General features: G+C 33.0%; 4 protein-coding genes across 7 annotated transcripts; 2 read left to right on the plus strand and 2 right to left on the minus strand.

Annotated features, from left to right (window-relative positions):
* The first annotated feature begins 3,591 nt into the window (after positions 1-3,591).
* On the plus strand, positions 3,592-9,929 carry LOC114405211 (alpha-L-arabinofuranosidase 1-like). Its single transcript, XM_028367839.1, has 17 exons — positions 3,592-3,759; positions 3,962-4,016; positions 4,544-4,740; positions 5,223-5,344; positions 5,444-5,597; positions 5,984-6,053; positions 6,389-6,534; positions 6,618-6,663; positions 6,770-6,822; positions 6,943-7,087; positions 7,685-7,803; positions 7,932-8,006; positions 8,115-8,221; positions 8,697-8,753; positions 9,012-9,210; positions 9,582-9,722; positions 9,828-9,929. Exons 1-17 carry the CDS (start codon positions 3,592-3,594, stop codon positions 9,927-9,929), a joined length of 1,956 nt encoding a protein of 651 aa, XP_028223640.1.
* Positions 9,930-12,249: 2,320 nt separating this feature from the next.
* On the plus strand, positions 12,250-17,207 carry LOC114406577 (E3 ubiquitin-protein ligase At4g11680-like). Of its 2 annotated transcripts, none has more exons than XM_028369326.1 (4): positions 12,250-12,818; positions 13,698-13,817; positions 15,467-15,761; positions 16,444-16,568. In XM_028369326.1, exons 1-4 carry the CDS (start codon positions 12,418-12,420, stop codon positions 16,477-16,479), a joined length of 852 nt encoding a protein of 283 aa, XP_028225127.1. In that variant the 5' UTR covers positions 12,250-12,417; the 3' UTR covers positions 16,480-16,568. The 2 variants fall into 2 exon arrangements, with proteins under 2 accessions (XP_028225127.1, XP_028225126.1); XM_028369325.1 differs by having other exon boundaries at positions 12,262-12,818; positions 16,502-17,207.
* A 1,054-nt stretch (positions 17,208-18,261) lies between these two features.
* LOC114406578 (50S ribosomal protein 5, chloroplastic-like) lies at positions 18,262-19,151 on the minus strand. Its single transcript, XM_028369327.1, has 2 exons — positions 18,973-19,151; positions 18,262-18,888 (listed from the first exon to the last, which is right to left on the minus strand). Exons 1-2 carry the CDS (start codon positions 19,064-19,066, stop codon positions 18,539-18,541), a joined length of 444 nt encoding a protein of 147 aa, XP_028225128.1. The 5' UTR covers positions 19,067-19,151; the 3' UTR covers positions 18,262-18,538.
* A 794-nt stretch (positions 19,152-19,945) lies between these two features.
* Positions 19,946-27,023, minus strand: LOC114406579 (aladin-like). Of its 3 annotated transcripts, none has more exons than XM_028369328.1 (14): positions 26,837-27,015; positions 26,689-26,744; positions 26,413-26,586; positions 26,196-26,310; positions 25,742-25,841; positions 25,460-25,639; positions 24,692-24,750; positions 24,516-24,603; positions 24,360-24,435; positions 22,901-23,000; positions 21,894-21,945; positions 20,655-20,792; positions 20,389-20,476; positions 19,946-20,201 (listed from the first exon to the last, which is right to left on the minus strand). In XM_028369328.1, the coding sequence occupies exons 1-14, from the start codon at positions 26,892-26,894 to the stop codon at positions 20,139-20,141; spliced, it is 1,347 nt and encodes a 448-aa protein (XP_028225129.1). In that variant the 5' UTR covers positions 26,895-27,015; the 3' UTR covers positions 19,946-20,138. The 3 variants fall into 3 exon arrangements, with proteins under 3 accessions (XP_028225129.1, XP_028225131.1, XP_028225130.1); XM_028369330.1 differs by having other exon boundaries at positions 26,413-26,572; positions 26,837-26,909; XM_028369329.1 differs by lacking the exons at positions 19,946-20,201; positions 20,389-20,476; positions 20,655-20,792 and adding an exon at positions 21,100-21,441 and having other exon boundaries at positions 26,837-27,023.
* Positions 27,024-27,228: the final 205 nt, after the last annotated feature.

The following is a 27,228-nucleotide window of genomic DNA, read 5'->3' on the forward strand; positions in this document are numbered from 1 at the left end:
ACCACCCCAACAAATAATTCTTTATTAATAAAAAATTATTTTTCATTTCATGTAATCAATTTACAATTTATAGGTCACAAATAAAGAATATAAAAAAAATCATGTAACACAAATGGTAGGAAAAAAATGAGGAAAGACTAGAGGCTTTCTTTGACACAAGTTGCAAACTATGGAGTATAACCCAAAAGGTTATCTAAACCATATACAAATACAAACACATGTGCATAAGCAGATACATTTTAAAGGAACATCTAAATCAGTTTTCAAAGTTTACCTTTTTTTAAAGAGTAAATTTTATTAGAAGGAAAGAAGGAAATGGGAGGACAAGAATAAGCCACCCTATGTCATGAAAACTGATTCTAGCATGAATGAGATAAGGTCAGCTGCATCAACACCTCTATCCTGCATCAAATTGGATGATGAAGAGCACAAGAAAACAAATGGAAAAAATATTATTAAAAAAAAAGTTAGAGCTACCTCAAAATTAGAGATATATTCTTTGATGATGTACCAAAGTTGTGCATTTGTATCCATCAGCTGTAGTTTACAAGGAACAATCTTTATATTTAGGAGAATGCATTATACATTAAATACAATTAGCTTATAAATACTTTGACACATACCAAAAATTGGAAACCACTTTCAGGTAATTCTGGAGCTTCTTTGTCTCTGTATTGTCTACTATGTGTATTTATCACCAATATAGAGCCGTACAAAAGGCTGTATGGAGGGGGTCTAATCCAAAGGGATATTTGTCTGCTGAAAATTAAAATTAGGGGCATTAACAGTAATTTCCAGAATTACTAGGGAGCCTAGGAATTTCATAAAACCTAAAGGAGGTAAGAGACTAAGCATAATTCATCAAATTAGCAAATATAAGCATTACAAAAACAATTAAATCCTTTTCTATTAAGTATGGAAAACAAGAGAAAATTGCATGTAATCCCAAATTAATAGAACCTTATTATGCATGCCTCCAAAATCTCCTTCTCCTCCGTCGCGAAGACCGACAACAACACCATTGAACTCACCTTCGCCACCTCCCCAATCCTCAGCCTCACCACCGGAACACGCGTCGCAGCCTCCCCTTCACCCACCGTATCTCCCTCCTCACCCTTCCCCTCCAACTCCTCCAAAATCACATTTGTCGTCGCCTTTGTCTCCGCCATGCCCAACATCGAAGTCCTTTGTTCCGACGAGTTCCTATGCTCCCTACTCTACCAGTAATACATAAAAGAAAGACAATCTTCGGGGAGAGTGTAGTTGAAACTCTCCCTCCCCTTATTAGGGAAATCCTTCATTGCACGTGTGAGCTCCTACGCGACCTTCCCGTCGCACCGATTCTCGACGAGGAAGCGTGCAGCGGCAACGCGCTGCGAGGCGCTAAGGAGGCGGATCTCGTAGAGTAGCTCGGCGTCGCCGGTCTCAAAGGCGGCGAGGAGGTCAGGGTCAGCATTGGACTGGTAGACGAGGGAGTTGTCATGGAATGTGAGGAGGGAGAAGAGAGGAGGCAGGACTCGGCCATGGTGAGGGAAGTGATAGACATGAGTGAGTGAGTGAGTCAAGGGTTTAAAACAAGCAGGTTGAAGACCAAGAGTCTGGATATCAATTAAGATAACGACGGTGTTTTAATAAAACCCGTCGTAATTTTTATCACCAACACACATTCTAAGGCGGTTTTCAATAACCGTCTTAGAATGTATGTCGTACAAGCCTTTTTTATTAAGATAATTATAAAAATATCACCGATTCGTTGGCGATTCTAAAAGAACCGTCATAGAATGACTGTCGTAAAAAGTCATATTTCTAGTAGTGTTAGTTTATAAATATTTCGAAATGTTTTGTCATTCAATAAAATAATTTTGACTTGATTTACCTGATATACTAAGAATTATATTAATATATTAACAACAGGGGTTGGAATTTATGTCCAACACACTTATTGTGAGAGTGGGTAACATTTGTGTGAATGTTCTTGATAAAAGATGTTTTTCTTTGATGGATAAGTGCCCTCCTTTCCTTAATCTTGCCTTGTTGTCAGATGCTTGTAGCATGCTCCAAGTTATATCTTCTTTGTCTCTTTCACTTGATGTTTTGGAATTACAATGGAAGAAGCGTACCAATTTATAAATAAAATGTCATTCCTTGTCCGAGTTTTTTTTCTTTTTTTCTTACAATGATCGTTCTAACTAGAACCTGGTGTATATTACTTCAAACCTCCCACCGCTGAACTAATGATACATCCTTGCACAAGTTTAATATGATTCCAGAGCACATGATCTTTATATTTATTTGGTAGATATGTTATGATTTTTTTAATTATTATGTTATGATTTGTTGTCTGCATGTACTTGAGTGTCTAGAATTTTAATTTAAGATTTAACAGTAATTTATACAATTAATTAAAGGAAACCTTCATATAGTAGAATTCAGTTTCAACCCTTCCCATAATTTGACTGCCAAATCTTATATATATATATATATATATATATATATATATATATATATATATATATATATATATATATATAGACTCTGATCTACTCTCTCTTTATTTAAGACAATTTTCATCAAAATGAAGATTTTTCATGACTTTAAATTAAGTTGGCCCCGAGACTCAATTAATTTATTAAATTTTGTTTCTCCCCGCATCATGATGCTTTCTGAGCACTACATTTTGATAATGGTTTGAATATGGAATAAATATGTTTCCAACCTTTATTAATGCTAACATAATTAGAAGTTACAATTCCTAATGTTTCACAACGGTTTCAATATGGAATATTGCTAATTAACGTATGTTTCCATATTCCAGCCTTTATTATTAGCGGTAACATAATTGGCAGTTACGATTGCTAATGTACGTACTACGTAGAGGTGTTGTAATGTTTCTTTTTAACTGCCAATAAAAGCCTTTTTCATAATAATATAAATTAACATATTAATTACTTCCGTTCGGCACAACCAAAAGGTCCTTCCACTGTGTGTATTTTTTTTTTTTTGTGCTCCAATTGCATAATGAAAGTTTCCAATTTCACCCCAGTTACAATTTTTTAGAGGGCAGTTTTGAAATATGGGTAAAAAAACACCCACAGGATAGTGTCATTAGCAAAAACAGATAGCGCCAATAGCAGTTCCCTGAATAAATTGATTCTGTCAATATTTGTCACTACTAAGAAAAAAAAATACACAATAGTATCAAGTCCAATGTTTAAAAGAAAATTATGATTGTATTGTAGCTCTATATGAACAATTTAATGCTGTCTAGAATCGTCACTATCAAAAAAAAAAAAAACTAACACTAATATAAAGCCTAATGTTTTAGTCAATGTGCTTATAACAATCCGACAATCCGTAGAAGTAAACATCTTCCGCAACTTGTGTGAGCTACGATAACTCGGTTTCACTCAAATATTCTTGAGATTCGGATCTCCAGTGTATGTTGACCAGAGTAAATCTATTGGGAATGTTCCTACTCCTAGTTTAATTAGTTTAATAAATACAAGCCAAAAAAAAATCAAAACTATATAAGTGTTGGCTTATATATATACTTGTGTTATATCACACTGAACGTGTGAAAATAAAGAAGCAATGATTTTCTCAAAGTCTTGTAGTTTTCTTGGGCTCTACCTCGTTATAGTGGCTTGTCTTGTTTTACAGTGCTGTGCCTATGCAAACCAGACTTCAACAACTCTGGTTGTAGATGCTTCTAAATCTGGAAGGCAAATTCCTGACACACTTTTCGGAATATTCTTTGAGGTGGGAAAGGATTATGGTGCTAGGTCTAGCTAAGGATTAAATGTAACAAATTTTTTTAATATCACAATGTTAAGGGTTATTGAAAATTCTTAGAACATTTTGAGTTTCCTTTCACAATGCATGGTTATTTTTAACTAGATGATATCTTTTTTTATTATTGTTAAAATGTTTCAAAAGTGATCAAAGTTTTAAACTTGTGCAGGAGATCAACCATGCCGGTGCTGGTGGATTGTGGGCAGAGCTTGTTAACAACAGAGGTCATTAATTTCCATTACAATTTCTCTAAAACTTTTAAATGATAAAAAATGCAAACACAAAAATATGTTTCACATAATTCTTTTGAATTTATGTACTAATATTCTTAGACGCCATTTCTATATTCTTCTTCTAAACCACCAAAACATGTAACACTTAATTAGATAGCACCTCTTTTGAGCCTTTGCAAAAGTCTAAAAGAAAAACTATAAATTCAAGTAATTGCACTATATTGCTATCAATAAAAATTAATCCAATTGATAAGAAATAAACTCATCATCACAAAAATATGAGTTTGATTTACACTATTGAAATACAAGTAGTATTTCTGTCTGTCTTATTAAGTCAAGAGACTCCTGATAAGTTCTCAGAATTTAACTCACCTAAACTTTACATAACTAAGGATTTCACTAAATTACTATTACACATTATACTTTATATAGGAGATGATGTTTTAAGTACACAGTGTTTTCATTACATTGCTGTGGTGATAGAATGTTTTCCATTCATATATTAATTTGTGATTCAGGTTTTGAAGCTGGGGGCACACAAGTTCCATCAAATATTGCACCTTGGACTATAGTAGGACAAGAATCAGCTATTTTACTACAAACTGAGCTTAGTTCTTGCTTCGAACGCAACAAGGTAGCATTAAGAATGGATGTGCTGTGTGACAATTGCCCTTCTGATGGTGTTGGTGTCTCTAACCCGGGTTTTTGGGGCATGGTGAGAATAATAAATAATGTGTCTCATATGAACTCTTATTTCTATGTTCCTTTCCCTTCTTTGTATGATATATTCTTGATTTCAAAATAAGTCTCAATTTAAGGAAAAAAAATTTATCCCAAAATAAGTGTTGTATTTAATTTTTTTAATATTATATTTATTGTTCTTTTCCACCCATGCCCACAATAAATATTACTTTAATCTTTCAATCTAAGATCAATAGTACTCTCTTTCATCTATTTGATTAGGTTAATTTTGTATAAAACTATTATCCTCTTTTATTTATTTATTATCTTTTATTGGTTTGTGTAAAACAAGATAAATAAGATAATACTTATTTTGAGACAAGGGAGTAATGAATTACTTAAAATTAACTCTATGTCATTTATTTTCAAGAAAAAAACATTTTTTATGAAGTTGTTTTTTCTTTTTTGCCAGAATTGAAAAAGATTTGCATCTTCTAACATGAAATTTTGTTTCAGAACATTGTGCAAGGGAATAAATACAAAATTGTCTTCTTTGTTAGATCAGAAGGACCACTTTATATGACGGTATCATTCAGAAAAACTGAAGGTGGAGGGATATTGGCTTCAAGCAATATCGAGTGAGCACTTTGTTTCAACATTCTTGAGAGACTATGCTCAAAAGGCGTATAAAAAGTATCTTATGTGTATGGACATTATATTAATGCATTGATCTTTAGTGCTTCTGAATCAGAAGTTTCAAAATGGAAAAGGATAGAGACTACATTGGTAGCTGATACATCAAGTTCCAATTCATCTTTGTATTTAACAACAACCAAAAAAGGGGTGATATTGCTGGACCAAGTGTCTGCTATGCCTTTGGACACATATAAGGTGTGTTCCTTCATAGATTTATTGTTATATGATGAAACTTTTCTAGCTTTTGGACTGATAATTTTTTCCATAAACACTTCTAAGAAAAGAAAATAAGAGAAAAAATAAAATAAATTTCTTTTTTTAGCTAAAATTAACTTTTGCATAAGTTAATTTATAGAATTTTTTCATATTAACTTCTCTAAAAGATAATTTTTTAATTTTCTATAAATTAATTTTCTTATAGAAAAGTTCACTTTATTTATTTTCTTATTTTTTTTCCTCCAATTACTTGTGGGGAAGTTTATTAAAATAAATCATAAATGTCAAACTCTCATTGTTGGCAATGCTCAATTTCATTATATTCATTTTTTTATTAGTAAATCTCCAAACTTGTCTTATCACAGGGACATGGTTTTCGAGGTGACTTAGTTAACATGTTATTAGAGTTGAAACCAACCTTTTTCAGATTTCCAGGTATGCATTAACTGAAGTAAAGATATTTTATGTCAAAAAATCATAGATCATTAAAATATTTTTCGCCAAATCTATGTGAAAAAGAGTTGTCATTATTTTTGTAAGTGTTGATAAATTTAGGGTAGATTTCATTCTGGATATGTAGCATTGTCCTATCTTTTTATTTCTTGGTTGGGATACCGAGATCATGTTATTTGTAAGGATTTTTAAAAGACATCATATCATTTTGTTTTACATGATCCATCTTTTTTCCAATTTCTTCCTCGAATTTGTCTTTATGTCATCAAGCGTTCAAATAACTTCCAAATTTAATGCAATTTTTTATCTTTCAAGAGGTGGCTGTTTTGTTGAAGGACAAACATTAAGAAATGCATTTCGGTGGAAAGATAGTGTTGGACCCTGGGAAGAGAGACCTGGTCACTTTGGTGATGTTTGGAGTTATTGGACAGATGAAGGATTTGGTTATTTTGAGGGTCTTCAAGTAAGTCCATTTATTATGATAACAATCACATTTTGTTGTTATTGTGAAATTCAATCATAATAAGCCATTTTTTGTGTGTGTAGCTAGCAGAGGACATTGGTGCAAGGCCATTGTGGGTATTTAACAACGGTATTTTCAGATTTGATCCTATATGCTATGCTTTTTTTCTTTTTAATACGGTGTAAGGACCATTGCTGAATTTGTCCTTTTGTGTATGTTTAATTCAATAATACAGGCATCAGCCATACTGATCAAGTAGATACAAGCGTCATCACACCTTTTGTGAAAGTATATTTTCTTACTCTTGTTTCTTCCCTAATGCCATATTGTTGTCGCTTCTTCTTTTATGAAACAATGGAATAAATATTTTCCTCACAATGTCATGTCTGTTAATTTACCTAATTGTAGGAAGCCCTTGATGGTATTGAGTTTGCCAGAGGTGAGGCTACTTCAAAATGGGGTTCCCTTAGAGCATCTATGGGGCACCCAAAGCCTTTTGACCTAAAATATGTTGCTATTGGAAATGAAGATTGTGGGAAGACAAACTACCAAGGCATGCTCTCCTTTTTCTTTTTCCTTTTTTAAGTATTTACATTGAGTGACTTTTTTGAGTGAACACAAAGTATTTACTAATTAAGAGTGAGATATTAGCCTCTCAAATAATAAAATCTATTTAAGAGTTTTAACAAATACATATCATATGTTTAAAGGACATATTATCTTGAGACATAATGGGAGCAATTACTCCCACAAGTTTTTAAAATCCTCTTAATGTAATATACAAGTGTAATTATAATTTATTCTTTTAATATGGAATTCAATATAAAAATTTAATTTATAATATAAGTATTGCTCACACAAAATTTTGTATATGAGTATTACTCCCACAACATAATATTTCACGTCACTGGAAGCAACCCCAAGTTGCTTTAGGATTTTTGCATCGAAACACGAGAATTCTCTAATGAATGTGGTTTGGATGTGTATCCCAACACACTCATAGTGTATGACCACACTAACACCACCATGTGACTTTTAGTTTCATATTAATAATAATTCTTTTAGTTTATTCTCTTTATTTTATTTCAAAATTTTCGTTACTGAGAAATAAATGTTAAAGGGTTTGTCTAATCTTTTTTAAAACATTTAGGAAACTACCTAGCTTTCTACGAGGCAATACGACATGCTTATCCGGATATTCAAATGATTTCAAATTGTGATGCTTCGTCTAAACCGTTAGATCACCCAGCTGATATGTATGATTATCACGTAATATCCTATCTCTTACAATTAACATTCCTTATTTCATAGTTTCATTTACTTTGAAAAATAATGTGTATATTTTTGGTTTTTCTCTTTGTTTTATCCTTTCTCATATACTCTAACTTTCTATCCAGACTTATCCTCATGAAGCTATAAAAATGTTTAATAACGCTCATGTGTTTGATAAGACACCACGAAACGGTCCAAAGGTTTTGTGATCCACACTGAACTTTCTTCTTTCTTTATCGGTGTTTGTTTATATTATGTATGCATTTGATACTTGAATTATTGAATTGAATGATTTGAATACCATACAGGCTTTTGTGAGTGAATATGCTCTAATTGGAGACATACAAGCTAAGCATGGAACCCTTTTGGGAGCTGTGTCCGAAGCTGGATTCCTTATTGGATTAGAAAGAAACAGGTTAATTGTAGCTTAATTTATAGTAATTGATACTCTTGTAATTATTGCTGTTGTGTTTGAAGATGAATCATCCAAAATTGAGATGAATGAAGGATGTGCTTAAATAATTATTATTATAAAAAAATCAAAATATGTTAATAATTTCTTTTATGAGACTTATATTTGACCAATAAGATCTTAGATGGTTGACTTTCATAAGCATGTAGATATGAATTTAATTCTCTGATCATATGTATGAAAAAGTCTTTGTTGAGAGAGAAATAAAACTCATTTTAATGATCTCTAGGCACCGAGGATTTGTCTAGTAATTTTTAACAATGCGGATACCTTGCTACTAGCAAATGAGGCTTATGCTTGTTTTTTATGTTCGTAAAAATAGCACAAGGAATAGCTTAAATTAATGAGATTCAATTACTTTGTTCTTTCGAATATAATCACACTAGTTTTGTGCTCACCATTTCCATTTCTGATGCAGTGATCATGTGATAATGGCTAGCTATGCGCCACTTTTTGTAAATGCAAATGACAGGATGTATGTGCTTTTACCATAAAATTTCTATCATCTATCCCTCTTTATTCATAAACCTATAGATAAGACATAAGTGGTATGCTCTTTTTGTGAAATTATTAAAAATAATATTATGAAGCTGGGAAATACACGAATGGTACGTTTATAAAAAGACACTCAAATGTCCAATTCAAATGCCAAAGATAAGAGGATTTAAAAATTAAGTAAAACAATTGCTTATGATGGCCACATTGAGATGTATCATTTTTTTTTTCTTTATAGGTGGAGCCCAGCTGCAATTGTTTTTAATTCCAATCAGGTTTATGGAACTCCCAGCTATTGGGTGCAGTTTATGTTTAGAGAGTCAAATGGAGCAACATTTTTAAAATCACAACTTCAAACGCCTGACCCTGATTCAGTTGCTGCATCTGCAATTCTTTGGAAAAATCTCCAAGATAAAAAAACTTACTTAAAAATAAAGGTGATTCATACTCTTTGCTTTAGTTATTTATATTTGTTTTCTTAAGGTGCTAGATGCCCAACTATGATTGGTTGCTGTGGAAGCAGAAAATGATCTTAGACAAACTTTACCTACAATGGGATGGGATTAGATTCTTAGAATCTGACTTACAAAAGGGTTTATTTAATCACTACTTATTTGAGAGCTAGTCAGACAACTATGATTAGAAGAAAAAAAAATACCAATCAAAGAAAAATAAAAAAAAAAGGAATTATAGGGGCAATTAAATTACTATACCTTTCTATATTTTGGTCTTAATAGATTTGTTATTAATTTGTTGCAATTGCTTTTACTAGAAATGTCATGACCTTAAAGCAATTTGACTTGTCTAGGTTGCAAACGTGGGGAGCAACCAAATAAATTTCAAGATTTCTCTAAACGGATTTGAGAGCTCAAATGCAACTAAGGCAACAAAGACAGTGCTCACATCTAAGAATGCATTAGATGAGAATAGCCTCGCAAACCCAACAAATGTTCATATAACTTCTTTTATTCTCTTTCTTTTATTATAAACTAACAATACATATAATAATTAACTAAGCTAACATCTAATGTTTATATGTTTGTTTTGTACACAGATAGTACCAAAGCGAAGTCCACTTCAGAGTGCTAACAACGAGATAAATGACATACTTCCTCCAGTTTCATTGACGGTATTTGATTTATTAAAAAATGAATGATTAGAAGATCATAAAACAAGAATGAGGGATGACGCAGCTATAGATCTTAATTTTAGTTTACACAACCAATTATAACATGCTCTTAAAGCGACATCTATTGCCAAGCTTTTGCTAGGGTTATATATGTCAAGTTGAGAGTTGTTATACGGGTGGCCATTTTTGTAACCTTAGGCCCCGTACGTAATCTTTTTATTTTTATTGTTAATAATGTAGATCACAGTCTGAGTTTAATCTAACTTATTTAATGTTGAATTGTAGGCATGTTTGTTACATTTTAGAAGAAAAAAAATACTCTTTAATTTTTTTTTCCGTTTCAAGTGTTCGTTCCAATTTTTCAAATCTTAATTATAAATTTTATCATCCAACTTTTATTATTTTTATAAATTTTACCACTTAAGTTTCTTTTTGGCGAACTTTACCACATAGATTTTAATTTTTACACATTTTATCATCACTAATGTGCCACCAAATGAAAGTTATTATATTTTTGTAAATAGATGTTGTTTTATTACTAACATGATGATAAAATATATAAAAATTGAAAACTTGGATGATAAAATTTATAAAATAATGAAAATTGAGTAATAAAATTTACGAAAAAGAACTTAAGCAGTAAAATTTGTGATATAATTAAAGTTGGTGATAAAATTTTCAATAAAGTATTTTTTAAAAAATAATCAAAAGGTGAAAAAAAGTATCTAAAATCTTACTATAATAAGATTATTTTTTCATAAATTATAAAAACCAATTGATTTTCACAGTAATTTTACAAATATAAATTCGCTTATGCATTATTCTTTAAATCTTTAAAAAATCATCACTAGATCATTTTACATAAAAATCACTTTTTAAAAAAATTGTAACAATAGGTCCATAATCAAAACATTAGTAAGAGAATTTTAAAAATCTAAAATCTAATCAAAACCAAAACACACACTTATGGTACTTTGATAAAAAAAAATATGAAATTAGTTTTTTAGTCCTTTAATTTATTTTTTAGATTTAATTTGATTTTTTTTATTTTTTAGGTTTAATTTGATTATCTAATTTTTTAAATTGATTTAATTTGATGATTCAGATTAAATTGTAAAAAATTATACTTTGTGGCCGTTTAAAACCGTCACTTAATGGTTTTAAACCGTTACAAAATACATATTTCTCAAAAAAATAATTTTAAAATTAGAGGATCAAATTGAATGTAAATAATAAATTAGAAAACAAAAAAACTAATTTAACCTATAAAGAATTGTGATTGTGAATTATAAAATAAAAATGAAAAGAAATAGGTTAAACTAGGAGAGGATGAAGTTTAAAAAGTAAGAAGTATGACCTAGATATTGATGTGTAAGTTTTAGAATGTGAAACTTAAGTTTTTTTTTAATACACCTTCTCATGTCAACAACTTTTGATGTGGCATGTTAATAGATTTAAAATAGACTCTAATGCTATCTTAATTTAGGTTATAAATTTAATTCAACTCTACAACATCAACTTGTAAGGTAAAATTTACACTTCACTTATATAATTTATTTAAATCAAATCACTAATTGATGTAGAATTTTTAACACACTCATCACCCTCAAAATTAAATATCTTGAGGTGAAATTTGCGTGACTAAACATCTACATGTGGTTTGATAATAATCTAATAAAGGGTGATACCATAAAGATCCAACTTATCAAAATTAGAACTTAGTTAATATAATTTAAAATTTAATGAAATAAAACTTTGTTTAGTGAAAGTTAATAAAATTATGAATAATTATTTTTTTTTCAAGACAATCACAAACTTAATCCAAGGATTGAAAACAAAAGTTAGTAAGAGTTAGAAGACTAAAACATCGTGAGAAATGTTAATCGGTTTTGATTAAGACACTAAAAAATAAATATTTTCATTAAAATGTATAAAATTATGTTGTTTATATTTATTTTTTTACTTTTTACAAATCTTTTACTATAGATACATCTTTCTTTTAGTTTTTTTTTTAATAAGTCTTCTTTTAATTTGTTAATTAATACTTTAACAACACTCTGCTTAACAAGATTCAAAGATTATTTATCCTTTAAAAATTTAATAGAAATCGAAAAGCATTGATTAAAATTGAATGATGATCGTGATGATAGAAAAGAGTGGGAACTGTGAACAGAGGAGTAGTAGTAGTAGTAGTTAAAGCAAGAGTCAACAAGAGTGGCTAATGCACCAGCACTAACACTCGCACTTTCACTTTCCCTTTCCCTTTCACTTAACACTGATTGGATTGAATTGAATTCATCTGAGCCAATGATTATCACTAACTAGTAACTAGCCACGCTCCACTTAAACTAAACCAAACAAACCCCGTTCACGTCCTCATCTCGATGTGACGTCGTTTCACTCCCAAACCCACACCTTTCCCAGAATCACCACCACTTATTACACCTCCTATTCCATTCATTTTCTAACCCCTTTTTTAATAACACAAACCTAAACTCTCCCCCTCTTCTCTAACATGGACCAACAGCAGCGCCACGTCAGCAGCGGAACTACTAATCCCGTGCTCCGCTTCCCCACGGTGCGCCCCCTCCCCTTCGCGCGCCTCGTCGCCGCCTCCCGCCGCCGCCTCTTCCTCTCCGACTGCGCCGACCGCCGATCCGACGACGACGGAGATGGTGACGGCGACTCCGGCGAGTGCGCGTACTCGCGGGCGGTGCTCGTGCTCGACATGGTCTGGAACCTCGCCTTCGTCGTCGTCGCCGCCGGCGTCCTCCTCTCCACGCTCCGCGAGCGGCCGTCGACGCCGCTGAGGCTCTGGCTCTGCGGCTACGCCTTCGAGTGCGTCCTTCACATGGCCTTCGTCTACTTTGAGTTCCGAACCGGAATTCGCGACTCCTTCTCTCACACTGCCTATAGGTAACTAAGTAAACTCTACTTCACTAGCACTACTTTTTTTTTTTTTGCAATTTCTGTGTCAATAATTGATTATTTTGATTTTAATTTTGTTTTCTTTCATCACTCCCCCGGAAATTTTAGTGTATTTCGTCGTTTAGTTTTTTTTTTTTTTTTGTTTACAGAGGTATCTAATACTCTACTTCACTAGCACTACTTTCTTTTGCAATTTCTGTCAATAATTGATTATTTTAATTTGCTTTCTTTCATGAATCTCGCAGAAATTTTAGTGTATTTCGTCCTTTAATTTTAATGTGTTTTTTTATATAAAAAATTGAAATCGCGTGTTTGAAAACTGTGAACTATGATGAGGAGCTCTGTGATGATGGTGTTGAATTGGTGGTGCGGTGATAATTCATTGCTAGTAATGAGTGAAATTTAAGTTAGGGAGTGTGTATGCTGAATTGTGTGTCTAAGGTTGGGAGGGTATAATTATAATTATTATACTAATAAGGTGTTAGTCACGGTTATAATTATAATTATAGTTATTAGAATAGCTATTGCTTTTTTAAAATTGGTCATGGATTATTATTGTGTATTGGGAGGAGCTGATTGGCCATGATTCGTGAAGCTTACTTGCTTTTCCATTATGGTTGCTTAATTTTGGGGAATTGGTGGAAAGGGAAGTGCTTTTGTTTTACTTGGGGCTGTTTCTGAATCAGATATTGAGACTTGTTCGCCTCGTAGTGATGAACTAAATGTGCTATTTTATAAGATTCTTACCTCCTTCACACTGTCTTTAGAGTAATAAAGGTCTTCTGTAGTCATGTGTGTTTTCCTTTCTATTCCTTTGCATTGGAAGATAATTGAACTTACTCTCATTTCACTTTCTTTTTTTTTTAGTATTGTGAAGAAGCTAGAGCCTATGAACACTCTGGCATCATCTGTTTGGTGGATCTTTGGATTTTATTGGATTGTTGTGGGTGACCAAGCACTTTTGGAAGATTCTCCACGTCTCTACTGGTGAGTAAGAACCTTAATTTGGATTTTGTTTTGCTATAGCATTTCTTGTTTTTTGGGGTGGGGGAGGGGGGTAGATAACAAAAGTAATTATGTGTGCCAAGAAAGCATAATAGAACTACTCAAGATTTGTACAATTGGTAACCTTTTTTTTGTTTTTTCTTTTCTTTATGTTAAACAATAGTTTGAAAAGTAAACAAGAATTTTACTTCTCAAAAGTTCCTCCTTACTTGACTCCTTAGCAAGATTAGATAGAAATGAAGATTATACTTAAATTTTTTGGAAAAGGAGATTATTGTAGAATTTTCAGTCTTCAATTGGATGCCATATAATTATATAAATGAGTGGAGTGAAATGAAGAGAAAACTTAATTGTCATATGTCTGCCCTTGATTAATTTGTCTTGATGTGTTACTTCAAATCAAATGGGATAACTTTGTAATTTAATGGGCCTTTGACTCTCATGTATAAAAGAAGGAAAGGGAGTGACTGTCTGTAGAACATGCCTAACAATGATAATGCCCAGCACATGTATCAGAGGATGGAAATGATTGTACCAGGGGCAGGGGGCAGGCAATTGAGGTATGAATCTAATCAATGAAAGGAGCAAGGGAGTGGAAGGAATTGATAGGATAGGACTAGGAGAGGGAAGAATATAGTAGCAAGGACTGGTGGCATTTGATAAATGTGGCAGTGGATTTGGCAATCATGGGGGAAAAGAACGCAAATTGTATATATGAGTGGTACAGAGAAGAGGGGGCATATCATAGAATTTGGCATTGGCTGTGGGAACCTGGGTGGCCTTTGAAGGGCTGCTTATTGCAGCTTCTTAGTGCTCTGTTCTTGTCTATCTTTCTTGTTTGTTGCTTCTAGTCTATACAGGATTCTCTTCTGTTGTATGATTTAAGCTTCCTTTGTTAGAAAAATTATACTCTGCATTTCAGGTTCTGTTAGTATAATCTAAGCTTTTGTTCTAACTTTCTCTTTAATTTCTTTTGAATTTTGGGGGAATTGAGATGGAGTTAAACAAGATCCTTTATTGTTTTGGAAAATCATTATTATTTCTCAATTCTCTCTAGACAGCCAGATAATTTACATTTTTCTTGCTTTTCCAATCTTGAAACAATTGATGAAATAAAATATTCCTATTGGTTTAACTAAATAAGTAGTTCAATGATATGAGCCATGGTTAGGACTTAGGAGTAACAAGCTTCATTATGTTGAAATTTTGCATTTTAATTCTTACACTGGAAATTTGGAGTTACCTTTTCCATGGCACTGTGCATAACTGCATATAGGAGTCTTTTCGGTAAAGGCTCCCAATTTCTTTTTTGAGATAAATTTTGATCAAAAAGTGGGCTCTTGAGGAGTTGTAGTTACTATTACTATTTCAAACTAGATCTGTAACTGTCCAACCTGTATGCTTGACTCTGTTTTATTGGGATTAGGCATCTCATTGAGCCTGTTGCTTCAGACTTAGTCAAAAATCGTCAGCTCCAGCCAGAATAAGTAATATAGTTTATTAGTAGATATATAACTAATTCACTACCTGTTTGCTTACTTCATCTTCTAATGTAGTTCTTTAGTGTTATGTTTTCAAATTATGTATTGGGTGTATGGAATGCTCAATAATGTATTATCACATTTGTGCAGGTTAACAGTGGTCTTTCTAGCCTTTGACGTATTTTTTATTATCTTTTGCATTGGGATGGCATGTATAGTTTTCTTTGCCCTCTTCTGCATCATCCCAATAATAGCACTAGCTTATGCTATGAGAATCAGAGAAGGTGCATCAGAAGAAGATATCTTGTCACTTCCTATGTATAGGTTTAGTCAGTCAAATTCATTGGTGATGGTTGATGACAACAAGAAGCAACTTATTAAAGGAAGAGTAGATTCATGCAATGGAAGCCATATGAGTGCGCTTTCTCTCCATCCAGATGATTCTGTGAGTGCTGACTGTGTTCTCATATCTCCCATGTAGTAATTATTTGGTGCTAATATCATTTTGTTGTTTGTACCTTGTAACTGATGTCTTTCCATGTTAAATTTAAATGTCTTGTTATTTTCTTGTATTTGGTCTGATCTATCCTTCTTTAATTAGTAGTTACTCAATTGCATTGCATTTTTTCTTTGTCCAGTGCATCTAATGTATTCATGCACAAGTTTTTTTTTAACGGAAACTGGAATTTTGCTTTAAGTTTCTGAGCTTCATCATCTCTCACAAGGCTTCATGTTAAAATATCAATATGCATTTCTTAGTATTACTTTATATTTATAAACCGATAGCAATGACACTTTTTTCAAATTAATAAGACTTTCCTCACTTTTCTCTGCTGTCTGATTCAGAGCCATTCAATTAGCAATTGCAATATTCTTCTGGTAGAGGATAGGCATTAGTGATGTAACTCATGTCTGAACCATTCTCTATGCACTAGAAAGCTTCCAAATTGTAAACAAAGGCTCTGTGAATTATGTAACTGATGTTCAAGGATTCTTGGTAATGGATTCTTTCGAAAGTGAACTTGGTTGCAACCTGAAATGCATAATGAAAATTGAAGTGAAAATTGGCGTAAACTTGTTACAACATGAAACCTACTTGCCCTGATTCTTTGTTGCTTTGCATACAGTTGAAATGCATCGTGCAACTGCTGAAAGATAACTGAACTGCTTCGGATTATGTTGTAGGAATGCTGTATCTGCCTTTGTCCGTATGTTGAAGGAGCAGAACTGTATCGCCTTCCCTGTACGCACCATTTTCATTGCGAATGCATCGGCCGTTGGCTTCAGACAAAAGCAACTTGCCCGCTCTGCAAATTTAATATCCTTAGAGGTGATACATTGGTTTGAACTTTCTGAGATAAAGATTGAACAACGGTGAGGTGCATTATCGCTCAAAACAAACTTGACCTTGGAGAGCCAGAACATTTGATACTCTGCTGACTAGTAATAAGTAGAAAAGAAAAGGACATCTCCACCCCTTCAGCTTTTACTGGGTTCTAGTCTTAGGATTAGTTTCCATAAAGCTCTTACATCTTTTAGTACAAAATGTTCTTAATTTTATGATGGGGTATGCATATATTGTTGGACGGTGGAGAAGGTCTCCCCTTAATTTGTACTTACTAGGGGTTTTATAAAAACAATTTTTCTGTACAGAAATCCTTTTTTGTTCGAGTACTTTGCCCACCTCCACCATCAAATAAATTAGAGACGCATACGTTATACCCTTAAACCTAGAAAGATAATAGTGGGATGCCAATGGGAAAAGGGTGGTTAGGAACCAACCTTAAACTAATTTTTCCGTTTGGCCTTTAAGTACCATTAGATGTTTTGTACTCGGTCATTCGATTGTGAACTAAGTTAACGAAGTCTACAGCATGTGTTTGTTTTGGAATGCATTGCCCTGCCAATTGGTGAGTGCAGAATTTTGATTCCAAAACAAGGATCGAGTACTATGTGCCGAGCAAAAAATTGACACAGATCGGCAGAGACAAACGTGAAACACTAACTCTTCTACTAGCTCCCAAAATTTTGAAAATAAGGAACTTAATATTTGGTTTTCCTTAGATTCACTTAAAGATTTTGATGAACATATGGATATTGCATTTGAGACTTTATGAAAATAGTTTATATGTCCATGAATTATTCAGTTTATTTCAATAACTAATTCAGAATAACTAACGAAAATAACTTACAACTTATGTAAAAAAAAAAATTATTCTATTTTCGTTTTATATAATAAGTATATATTTAATAAATCCTTAATTAAGTTATTTACCAAAGCATTATGTCACAATAAATTCGTATCAGCCCCAAACGAAAATGAGATAACAAGAATTCGGTTCTGCAGTTCTGCTTAAATTCACTCCAGAAATTTGAATAAAGAAAAAGAATGGGCATTATTACATTTGGGAAAAACAAGCCAGAGTAAGCTGTTTTTGAATTTGCATTTGCTCGTGTTAAACTCCAACGACCTAGGAAAGTGGGATTGACATAAAAGGAGTGTTTGGATAGGCATTTGAATTCCCATTTGTTCACACTTTCTGATACCGTAAACAGAGAAGCGAAAATGTAGTGTCATTGAGAGTATAATGTCAGTTTAAGTTGGGGAGAACTGTTTTCCAAACACACTAAATCATCAATACACTGGCATTATAACTTGTTCCATTCCTCAACTTCCTTCTCAATTAAATGACATTGTCTGTTCTTTACTGATTTGCTTACAAAGTATCAACAATAATAATAAAGTCTTATCCACTAGGTGACATGGGTTCATCACAAAGTATAATGTACACTAAATTTGTTGAGTTTCAAAATAACTAGCTCAAAAGTCATTCATGCCATACTTTTCTAATTACTAGTCAACAATTTAAACATTGTACATCAATTAAACTCTTTGTTTCCATTACTTAACCTGCAAATAACTCTTGAAAACAAATTCCCAAGCAATCTAAAACACCAGGGATTTCATAAAGGGGGCATTTGATCATCCATTTTGTGTTCATATTAAGTTCCATCCATTTTGGTGATATGGCAATCATGTTAACATGGATTCCAAATCAAAACCCTTATTCACCAAATTGGGGACAGCATCCTTGATCGAAAATTAAGGAAATTATCAAAATACACAATACACAATACACATTAATTTGAAAATAAAATGAGAAAATGAACAATGAAGCTTAAATAAACCTGCAAAAAAAAAAAGCACATTGAAATTGACAATCATACATTCTTCAACTTCTTCATCTTAGAAGGTGGCCATCTACCCTTCTTTCTCAACTTGCGTTTCCGAAGAAGCCTTTTCCGCCTCAACCTTATCTTCTTCGCCAGCTTCATCCTCAGCTTTTGCTCCTCTCTCTCCTTCACCTTCGACTCCAACGGAAGCTTCTCCACGGAGGCGCCGCTCTCTTTCTCGCTCTCCGCCGGAGGAGGCGGCGGCGACCCACCCTCCACAGCCGAACTCGCGTCCTCCGCGGCGGCGGAGACAATCACCGACTCAGTCCTCCTTTTGGGTGTCGAGATTCGAACTCCATTCAAGGGCTTCGGGGGCAGAATCACGTTTGCTCTTGAAGCTGTCACAGTTCGAGAAAATTAAGAATAAAAAAAAAACATCAAAATGAAAGAAATTGAAAGAGTGGAAGGGTAGAGTTAGGTACCAGAGGTGGTGGGAAGAGCAAAAGTGGAAGAAGAGGGGAGTAATGGTGAATGGAGAGGGGAGAGTGTGAAGGAATTGAAAGAGAGAAGAGCCATGTTTGTTTGGGGAAAGGAAATGAAGAAGAGAATTAGAATTGGGATTTAAGGATAAGCTATGCCATGTTGATGTGATGTGTGGGTGTGCTCTTCACCCACACCCCTCTCTCTATCAACAAAAATAATCATCAATGAGTTAACTCTTTGTTTCGTATGGATGGTTACATGTTTGGGATTACAATTTTGAACTTTAAGACTGTTTAGTGTTTAGATTAGTTGTTGTTTTTGTTTAGTGTTTAGATTAGTTTTTTTTTAATAAAAAAATAATATGCTTAAAAAAATAAAAATTGTAAATAAAAGTTTAAAAAATCTAATGACCTTCTTTTTCCAATATTTTCTATATGATGACTTTAAATTGAAAATCAACAATTATTTTAGTGAGTTAGACTTATTATTTATGATTTTATCTTTTAATTTAAATGAAATCAAGTGAGTGCTTTTCAACAAATTTCAACTAATTAAAGAAAAAATATTAAAAAGAGAGTATCACTAGACTTCTTCAAGTTTAGAATGAAATTAATTTTGCTGAAAAAGAAAAATTATTAGCATGGTAGGTGAGATTGAAACTGTAGATACTATAAATAAAAAAGTTAAAATATACTTTTTGTTACAAATTTTTCATATATTTTATACGTAAAAATTGATTTATAATGGTTATTCTTTAATTTGATTAAAAAATTATTCATAATAAATTTCTATTGGATGCTTATATAAATATATCTTACACAGTTAAACATTTTTCTCATAAATTAAACTATTAAATTATTTGAGGCTTTCAAATTTTAATTATAAATATATTATACGAATATAGATAGAATTGGATGGTATGATACTCTACAAAATTACGTGGGTAAATTACCTATCTCAAACCCAAAGACATGTGATGAATAAATACCCCATCCATTATGGAAGATTACGATACCCATTTAGTCAGAATCCAGTTACCATCCTATTTTGATGGTAAAGAAGACCATAAAGTAATCCAAAAAAAATTGAATAAATAACATTAACATCAAAGTCAACTTGCTCCCCCCAATCGTATACAAACATCAAAATTTCACAGAAATCCTTCTTATGGAAGCATATGAGAGCGAAATAAGAGGGGATAAGTGCAACAAAACCCGCTGCTCCAGCACTGCAGAAAAAAAAATACAAAACTTAATACTTCAATCAGATGATCTTTTTTTTTTCTTTTGTAGAGGAAAAATGTCATAGAATAGAACGACATCTATAATTAATTATGATATCACAGGTATATTTCTATTGTAGATAACTGATTTGAAAAAGAAAATAGAAATAAAGAAGAAAGCAGTGAAACTCACCACAGAAAGCAATGGTCCCTGCTTAAACTTCCCGTGAAATAAAAACGAGATTGGCTTTGGATTGTCTCCAGGCCCTCTTATAAATCCTCTAAAACATATAATTGGTGGGAAATCATGTCAAATAATTAATATCTTCAAAATAGTATTTGGCAAAATAATAGAATGCTTAATTTTAAAAAAAAAATCCAACATCATAACAATCAAAGAAAAATGGGACAAAATAACAGAGAGACCAGTAATTGGACCATTTTCAACCATGAACTCACATTAATGATGTAGATATAAGAGGAGTCCTTCTTGTATCATATACGGCGATCAGACCCCTGTATATATCCTCTCCACCTTTAAAAGACACGGCCAATCGTTCCCCTGAATTATCCCATGCTATCTTTTCAATTCCCTGACTGAATGAAATAATATAAGATAATCAATAACCACATAGTTTCCATTTTCCAACAATAGCAAACATGATAACCATATCATGCAGATCCAAAGACCTCAAGTCATTATTTGAAAAGATAACACAACACCGTTGTCTGATGGCTACTTTCTAAAAAAATTACATTGCATTTAAGACATGACATAATTCCCAATACTCATTCCTCACCATAACATAATTCCCATATTCATTAAAACAAGAAAGGAAGATGACGAATCTAGTCAAGAACACAACACAAAGGATACCTTAGGTGTATTTGTTAAGTGTGGGAGTGGGAAAATGAAAGTAAATAAATAAAAAAAGTTAAAAAGAAATGAATTCCTTTAGCCAATTTAATTTGTGTAAGCAAAGAGGCTGATTCTAGGATTTGAGCTCGTAACCTCCAGGTCACAAGACTTGGCTTCATGTACCAATTTAATTTACGAAAGACAAAAAAAATGCAGCCAATCACATTCCAGAGCTACAGAGCATATGTAAATTGGTCCATCACAGAAGAACATTCATGAATTCCTCTGTCAGATCGAAGGCACAATGTCAAGGGTCTTCAGCTTCAACCAGAAGATTCCATAATTGAAATCATACTTTGCTGGAGCAATACTTGCCAGTTTGCTTCCCTCAAAAACGAAAGCTTAGCACAAGGTCAATTAATATAAGATAAAAATATTCAGAATTCACTCTAGATAGTAAACAATTACAACCAGGCCAATCATGTTGTCACCTTTTTTCTATTTTTAATATAAATGAAAATGGCCACCAACCAAGCAACAATTAACTTAAATTTGCTCGAGAAATCCAACAATAGGACCAATACACACACATGTACATATAGTACAAAATCTAAAATCAAGATCTGCAACCCCACTTTAATTCAAGCATACAAATCAGAATTGCATTATCATAGACCAGGAGGAGAAAAGACTAAAACAGCTGGTGATGAAAAATGTTATTACAGTCTTTTATTCCAGTCCTAAGAAAATGATCAGAAGGAATTTTAAATAATAATAAGACTTTAGGATCACAAACATTCAAAGAATTATTGAAGATAAAAACATAAATTCATCTCTACCTGCCTGTCAATGATAATATTTCCGGCAAATCAACAGGTAACAAATGTGCATCTGAAAAGTCAACAATGAGTAATTATCAATATATCAGATTTCAGAAGAAAAAAAATCCAAAATATTTGAAAAATTGCAAACCATGAATGTTACAACCACATATTAAAAATGAACAGAACAGGGAAGTATGAATTTAAGTTAATACTAGGACTTCAAACAGTCGTAAGAATAACCAGATCAAAATTTTATTGCATGCTTCCATTAAGTTAGCAGACTAATATTATGTGCAAGCTCCCTAATATCCTTGCAAATGAGTTTCCTGAAACTCCGTTACAGGGAACATTTCAGTGGTAGACCATGAACCAATTATAACTTTCCTTCTTCACACCTGACATAATTTTTACAGTGTTTCACTCTCCTAATACATGTATGCCAAAAGTTATACAAATTTTAATAATAAATCCACATCTCAAATATCAACAGTCCACTAATCCAATCAACTTAACAGTTTCTGTTGATAAATATAATGAATTCTGTGTTCTGAGAAGTTCTCTAGTAGAGTATGCATTACTTGCAGTGCACCCAAAGTAGAGGGCATATGTGCTTGGTCATAGTTTTTAGCATGGAGATTTTTGGTTACAATCAGACAACACATTTGGGAAATATATTTTACATTGTTCCATCTCAATCACTCTTTTCCCTTTTCAATCCAACTCAAAATTTATTATGGTAAAAGAGCAGTACAGCCAGTACTATTCGTCATGGTCTTTGCTGTCGGCTTTTTTGTGGTCAGCATTCACTATAAATAGACTTGTTAGTTCGGAGATTTTGTCACATTTATACCAGACCTTAATAATAAATATATTCTATATCATATGCCTCTCTCTCTATTTTCCCTTTTCGATTTAGCTCCTGTATTTCAATGCCCCATTTTCATTTTTCCAGTATTAACATAGCAAGATACAAAAACAATAAACAAATTAACATAAGATCTTTGAATGAAAAGGTCACATACCTAATGACGGAGGCTTTGATGCAAAGTGAATAGATCCCAAAGTTGACGATTCAGAAAATGCAAGAAGTATCATACGCCCATCTGGATCCCATGTTGCACCCTGATCACACAATTGAAAGTAGAAACCAGATCAATACAAGTATTATTTGATAACTATCAGACAAGAAAAATTACACTACCTCCGTTAAAATATTTATGCAGTCCAGATCAATACAAGTATTATTTGAGAATTACCTCCGTTAAAATATTTATACAAGTATTTTCACATTCACCAAACAGACCCTTAGTTTTTCTCGTTCCTTGTACATTTCCCAATTCTGAGAATTTCTTATCCACAACCTCCTGGGAGGAAATGCTTTATTTGTTGTAAAAAAATGTTAGGTTATAAATCTAGAAGGCTAAGAAAATAACTCAGAAGATAAAAAGACATATGTGAAGATCAATTCCCTGGATAAATTTTTTTATTCCATGTTTGTCTTAAAGTGGGTGATGGTTCTAGCATCATGCTCTAGAAGCTTCTCTCTGGGAAGATCAATCACCTCTCTTTTACGGCACCACAATGTGATACAAAATTTCAACACTTATTGCCACTTACATTAGAAGTTCTGAATCTTGAATCTATCTGTGTCCTGATAGGAGGGTTTGAACTCTTTGATTCTACTAATACATTCAACAGCAACTAGATTTACAGGTTTTGGTAGTACCATACAGGCTAACAAAGCAAAGTTTGTGGAAATACATTTCTTAAGAAGTTCATTAATACAAATAGTAATTTTTTTTCTTTGGGGGGTGGGGTGGAAAGGTGGTAAGAATAAGTGTTTGTTTTTCAAAAACAAGTTTTCATTTGATGTGCTATAAAATATGATTTTTAATTGGTTTCTATGTTGTTCGTTGCATGAGTTTATTTAAAGAATTCCTATGCTATGTGGGGGAATTGAAGGGCTTTATGCTGGGCCCAATTTAAGTGGACCAGAAACTAAAGAAACATCAGGAGGAAGTTACGTAGTCAGAGCTGTTATAGCTATACAGTTATTATAAATACGAGTTTGTTAGAGGAAGATTGTTCTTTTCTTCTATGTTAATTCAGCTCCTAACACTTTATTAATCAATGATCTTCTCCATGGTTTCTTCTAAGGAAGAGGATATCCCTAAAATCCCATCATCCCACCATGGACTTTCTTTCTTGGTAATAAATTCATCTTTAGTTACAAAAACAACATTATTGTCCCAAAGTCTAAATAAAAAAAAAAAAAAGTATATTACTGGAAAGCTCTTACATTTTAAACACCAACTGAAGAATTTTAGCGCTGCATACTATTGAAGATACTTCTTTTTACGGTATCAACATATTGTCAAACATGTCAAAACACAGGCAAAGGTTAAGGACTAAATGTCATCTTATTATAAATATAAATAGGTCATCAAAGAGCATCTATACATGAATGTAAACTACATATACCTTGACAAAACCACTAGTTGATGACCATTGTTCTGATGTCCATGTGTTTGTTTCCCAAAGATAAAATGTTCCATCACTGTATGAGAACATAATAATGAGGTTGTGAATAAACAGTACATGTTCAATAAATAATTCATATTTAGCATTTTGCATTACAATTTTGAAGCAAAGAAGTAATCTCCAGTAGGTGACCACTTCAGCATTGATATGCCTCCTAATCCACGTCGAATGGGTGTTCCCACACCTATAAATAATATGGAAAACAACCTGAAATTCAAATGGATATTACAAAGTAAAGTGAAAACAACTTAAGGGGGCAAAGATCTTTGTACCTTGAGCAAAATCCCATACAGAGAACGAGGAGCTTTCATATGAAGCAGAAGCTAAGTATGTAAAAATAGGTTAAGAAAGAACGGTTGTGTAATAGCAATTTAAAATTAAAAAAAAACTTAAATATATTCTTTCTGTTGGTCATAATCATAGATAAAATACCAATAAAGTTTCAACTGAATCTTGCACAGTCTTTATAGACATCCAAAAATTGAAAATTTATATAGATTAAGTTTGTCAAACTCAAAGTTGAAGTGAAATTGTGGAGAGAGTAAACTTGTCTCAAAAAATCATTGACTTTGCCTAATACCTACTTCCATAAATAGCTAACTAAGAATCCATGTATTTATATTCTTAAAAAATTATGACAATTTTAAAAAAAAAAGAAAAAAAAAACTTATAATAGATCCATATCAAGCAACACAAGCCACAAATTCATGATTTAATGACAGGAAAGGAGGGGGAGGGGGTATTATACTGTCATATTCACACATAAGTAATCAAAAGCACAACATAAAAAGTGAAAAATAAAATAAAATTGTGCAGCATTTTCAAATTGCCCATCATTGTCACCACTCAAGTTTATGCCTTAAACTTGTAAATTTGGCAACCATGGCTAATATTTTTTATGTACTTACTGTGAAAAGCAATTTACAATCATACAGCAGCCTCTCTTACAAAAGAAAGAAACAGAACAGCAACATTTATATTTGGGAAACATGTAGCAAAACCCGACAATAAGAAGCACTTTTTGACATTAATAAGGATATCTTCCATCTGGACTCCAAGTGAGAGCACTAACATGCTCATCATATGGACTACGAAGAAAATCGACCAGGATATACCGATTCCCTGAGCTTCTGGACAAACCTCCTAAAAAGGAAGCAGCTCCAGATCTAACAGATGCAGCATTTCCAGGATAAGAAGCAGCCCACATGCAAATTCCACCCCTGCAACAGTACACCATATTCCAGTAAACAAGAAAGCATATTGTCAACCAATTGACATTGCATTTGCCATAACAACCACACACAAGAAAGACAAAACCTCACTTGCAACCCACAGCAAGCATTTTCCCACCATTGGGCCTCCACTCCAGCACTCTAGCATCTCTCTGCGACTCATTTGTCAAAATACTCGGATCCTTCCCCTCTATTTATAATGTCAAAGTACCAATCATCATTTACTAAACATAAACCCCTATCATAACACAACAACAACAAAAATAACAATAACTAAGCCTCATTTGGATAAGTTTTTCAATAAGTTAAAATAAGTTCCTCCCATAAGTTAAAATTAGCTTATCCGTAAGTTCCTTCCCCAGAAGTTCTGTCTTTTAACTTCTATGAATTAGCTTATCCGTAAGCTAATTTTAACTTATAGGAGAAGGTTACTTTATTTAACTTTCTTATTTTCTGTCTTCTATAAGTGCTTTGTTGATTAAATTTATCCAAACAGGACGTAAAGTAAGTTGCCAGTAACATGTCTCATGATCATAACAAGTACCAGACTCTTGGTAATCACGAACTAAGACTTGTGTTGGGGCAGAGATAAAAGCAATTATATGCTTATTAGGGTGCCAGCTTACTCCTTGGAGATCAACCTCCGGCAACAAATGCACCTACACACAGCACAACAATTAACATCTAATTAACAATACACTATAAAATCACAATAAATTACACTGTAATGCAAGCAGTGATGTGAATTAAGCATAGCATACATCATCAGGGTAAAAGAGGCGTCCGAGATAGCTGTTCATAAACCCTTGCAAGAGTGCCACCGGGCTTTTCCTCCGAACGCTTTCTCCGGCGGTTGTCGCCGTCGTCGTTGCACCATCCTGATCGGAAGCGTCGTTCTCCAGATTGTGAAACGGGACGGGACTGAACACCAAACCCTAATATCAATAAATTGATAAATAATAAAATAAAAAAATAAAATCGGGAAGTGAGTGGAAAATCGTGGGAATTGGGGAATGTGTATTGATGCGAATAGTTACGAGGATTTTTCCGTAGGTTTGGTTGGCTCGATCGTCAGAGAGGGCGTCGACAGTGACTGCAGATTTGGAGAGAGAAATTCAGAGTTAGAGAAGCAAAGCGGTAGAGAGAGAGAGAGAGAGAGAGAGAGAGAGAGAGAGAGTTACTTACTTAGGTCACGATTGACTTCGCAGAGAGTGAGTGAACCTAGAGGAGGGAAGGAAGCCATGTTTGGTTCCCGTTAGAGAGACAGAGAAAGAGAGGAGGGTTTTATTTAGCTTTAAAATGGATTCACTGATTCGGCATAAAATTCTTATTCGTTTTCCCGCTTTTTCTTCTTTAATTCAGATCAACATAAGTTTAGTATTTTACTTCTAGTTCAAACATTATAGACCAAGTAAAAAATTAATCAAAATGTATGTAGTATATATAGAGCAATTTTTAGGATAAATATAGTTTTTATTCATCGAACTTAGTTACTAAAACCATTTGATTTTCTAGGACAAGTATTGATGTTGAAAAAACAGTCACTATATTTTGGTGTTCCTTGCATGTGACTACAT

This window comes from Glycine soja, chromosome 3 (assembly GCF_004193775.1).
Source record: "Glycine soja cultivar W05 chromosome 3, ASM419377v2, whole genome shotgun sequence".
NCBI lineage: Eukaryota > Viridiplantae > Streptophyta > Magnoliopsida > Fabales > Fabaceae > Glycine > Glycine soja.

Excerpts from the sequence above, each read along its gene's own strand:
- LOC114405211 (XM_028367839.1), top strand. The coding sequence starts at position 3,592 with ATGATTTTCTCAAAGTCTTGTAGTTTTCTTGGGCTCTACCTCGTTATA. Across the intron at positions 5,345-5,443 it reads TTGGCTTCAAGCAATATCGA|TGCTTCTGAATCAGAAGTTT; the intron begins GTGAGCACTTTG and ends ATTGATCTTTAG. Across the intron at positions 9,211-9,581 it reads AAACTTACTTAAAAATAAAG|GTTGCAAACGTGGGGAGCAA; the intron begins GTGATTCATACT and ends TGACTTGTCTAG.
- LOC114406577 (XM_028369325.1), top strand. The coding sequence starts at position 12,418 with ATGGACCAACAGCAGCGCCACGTCAGCAGCGGAACTACTAATCCCGTG. Across the intron at positions 12,819-13,697 it reads TTCTCTCACACTGCCTATAG|TATTGTGAAGAAGCTAGAGC; the intron begins GTAACTAAGTAA and ends TTTTTTTTTTAG. Across the intron at positions 15,762-16,501 it reads CTCTCCATCCAGATGATTCT|GAATGCTGTATCTGCCTTTG; the intron begins GTGAGTGCTGAC and ends ATTATGTTGTAG.
- LOC114406578 (XM_028369327.1), bottom strand. The coding sequence starts at position 19,066 with ATGGCTCTTCTCTCTTTCAATTCCTTCACACTCTCCCCTCTCCATTCA. Across the intron at positions 18,889-18,972 it reads TGCTCTTCCCACCACCTCTG|CTTCAAGAGCAAACGTGATT; the intron begins GTACCTAACTCT and ends GAACTGTGACAG.
- LOC114406579 (XM_028369328.1), bottom strand. The coding sequence starts at position 26,894 with ATGGCTTCCTTCCCTCCTCTAGGTTCACTCACTCTCTGCGAAGTCAAT. Across the intron at positions 26,587-26,688 it reads AAACCTACGGAAAAATCCTC|GGTTTGGTGTTCAGTCCCGT; the intron begins GTAACTATTCGC and ends TATTGATATTAG. Across the intron at positions 20,202-20,388 it reads AGGGACCATTGCTTTCTGTG|TGCTGGAGCAGCGGGTTTTG; the intron begins GTGAGTTTCACT and ends TTTTTTCTGCAG.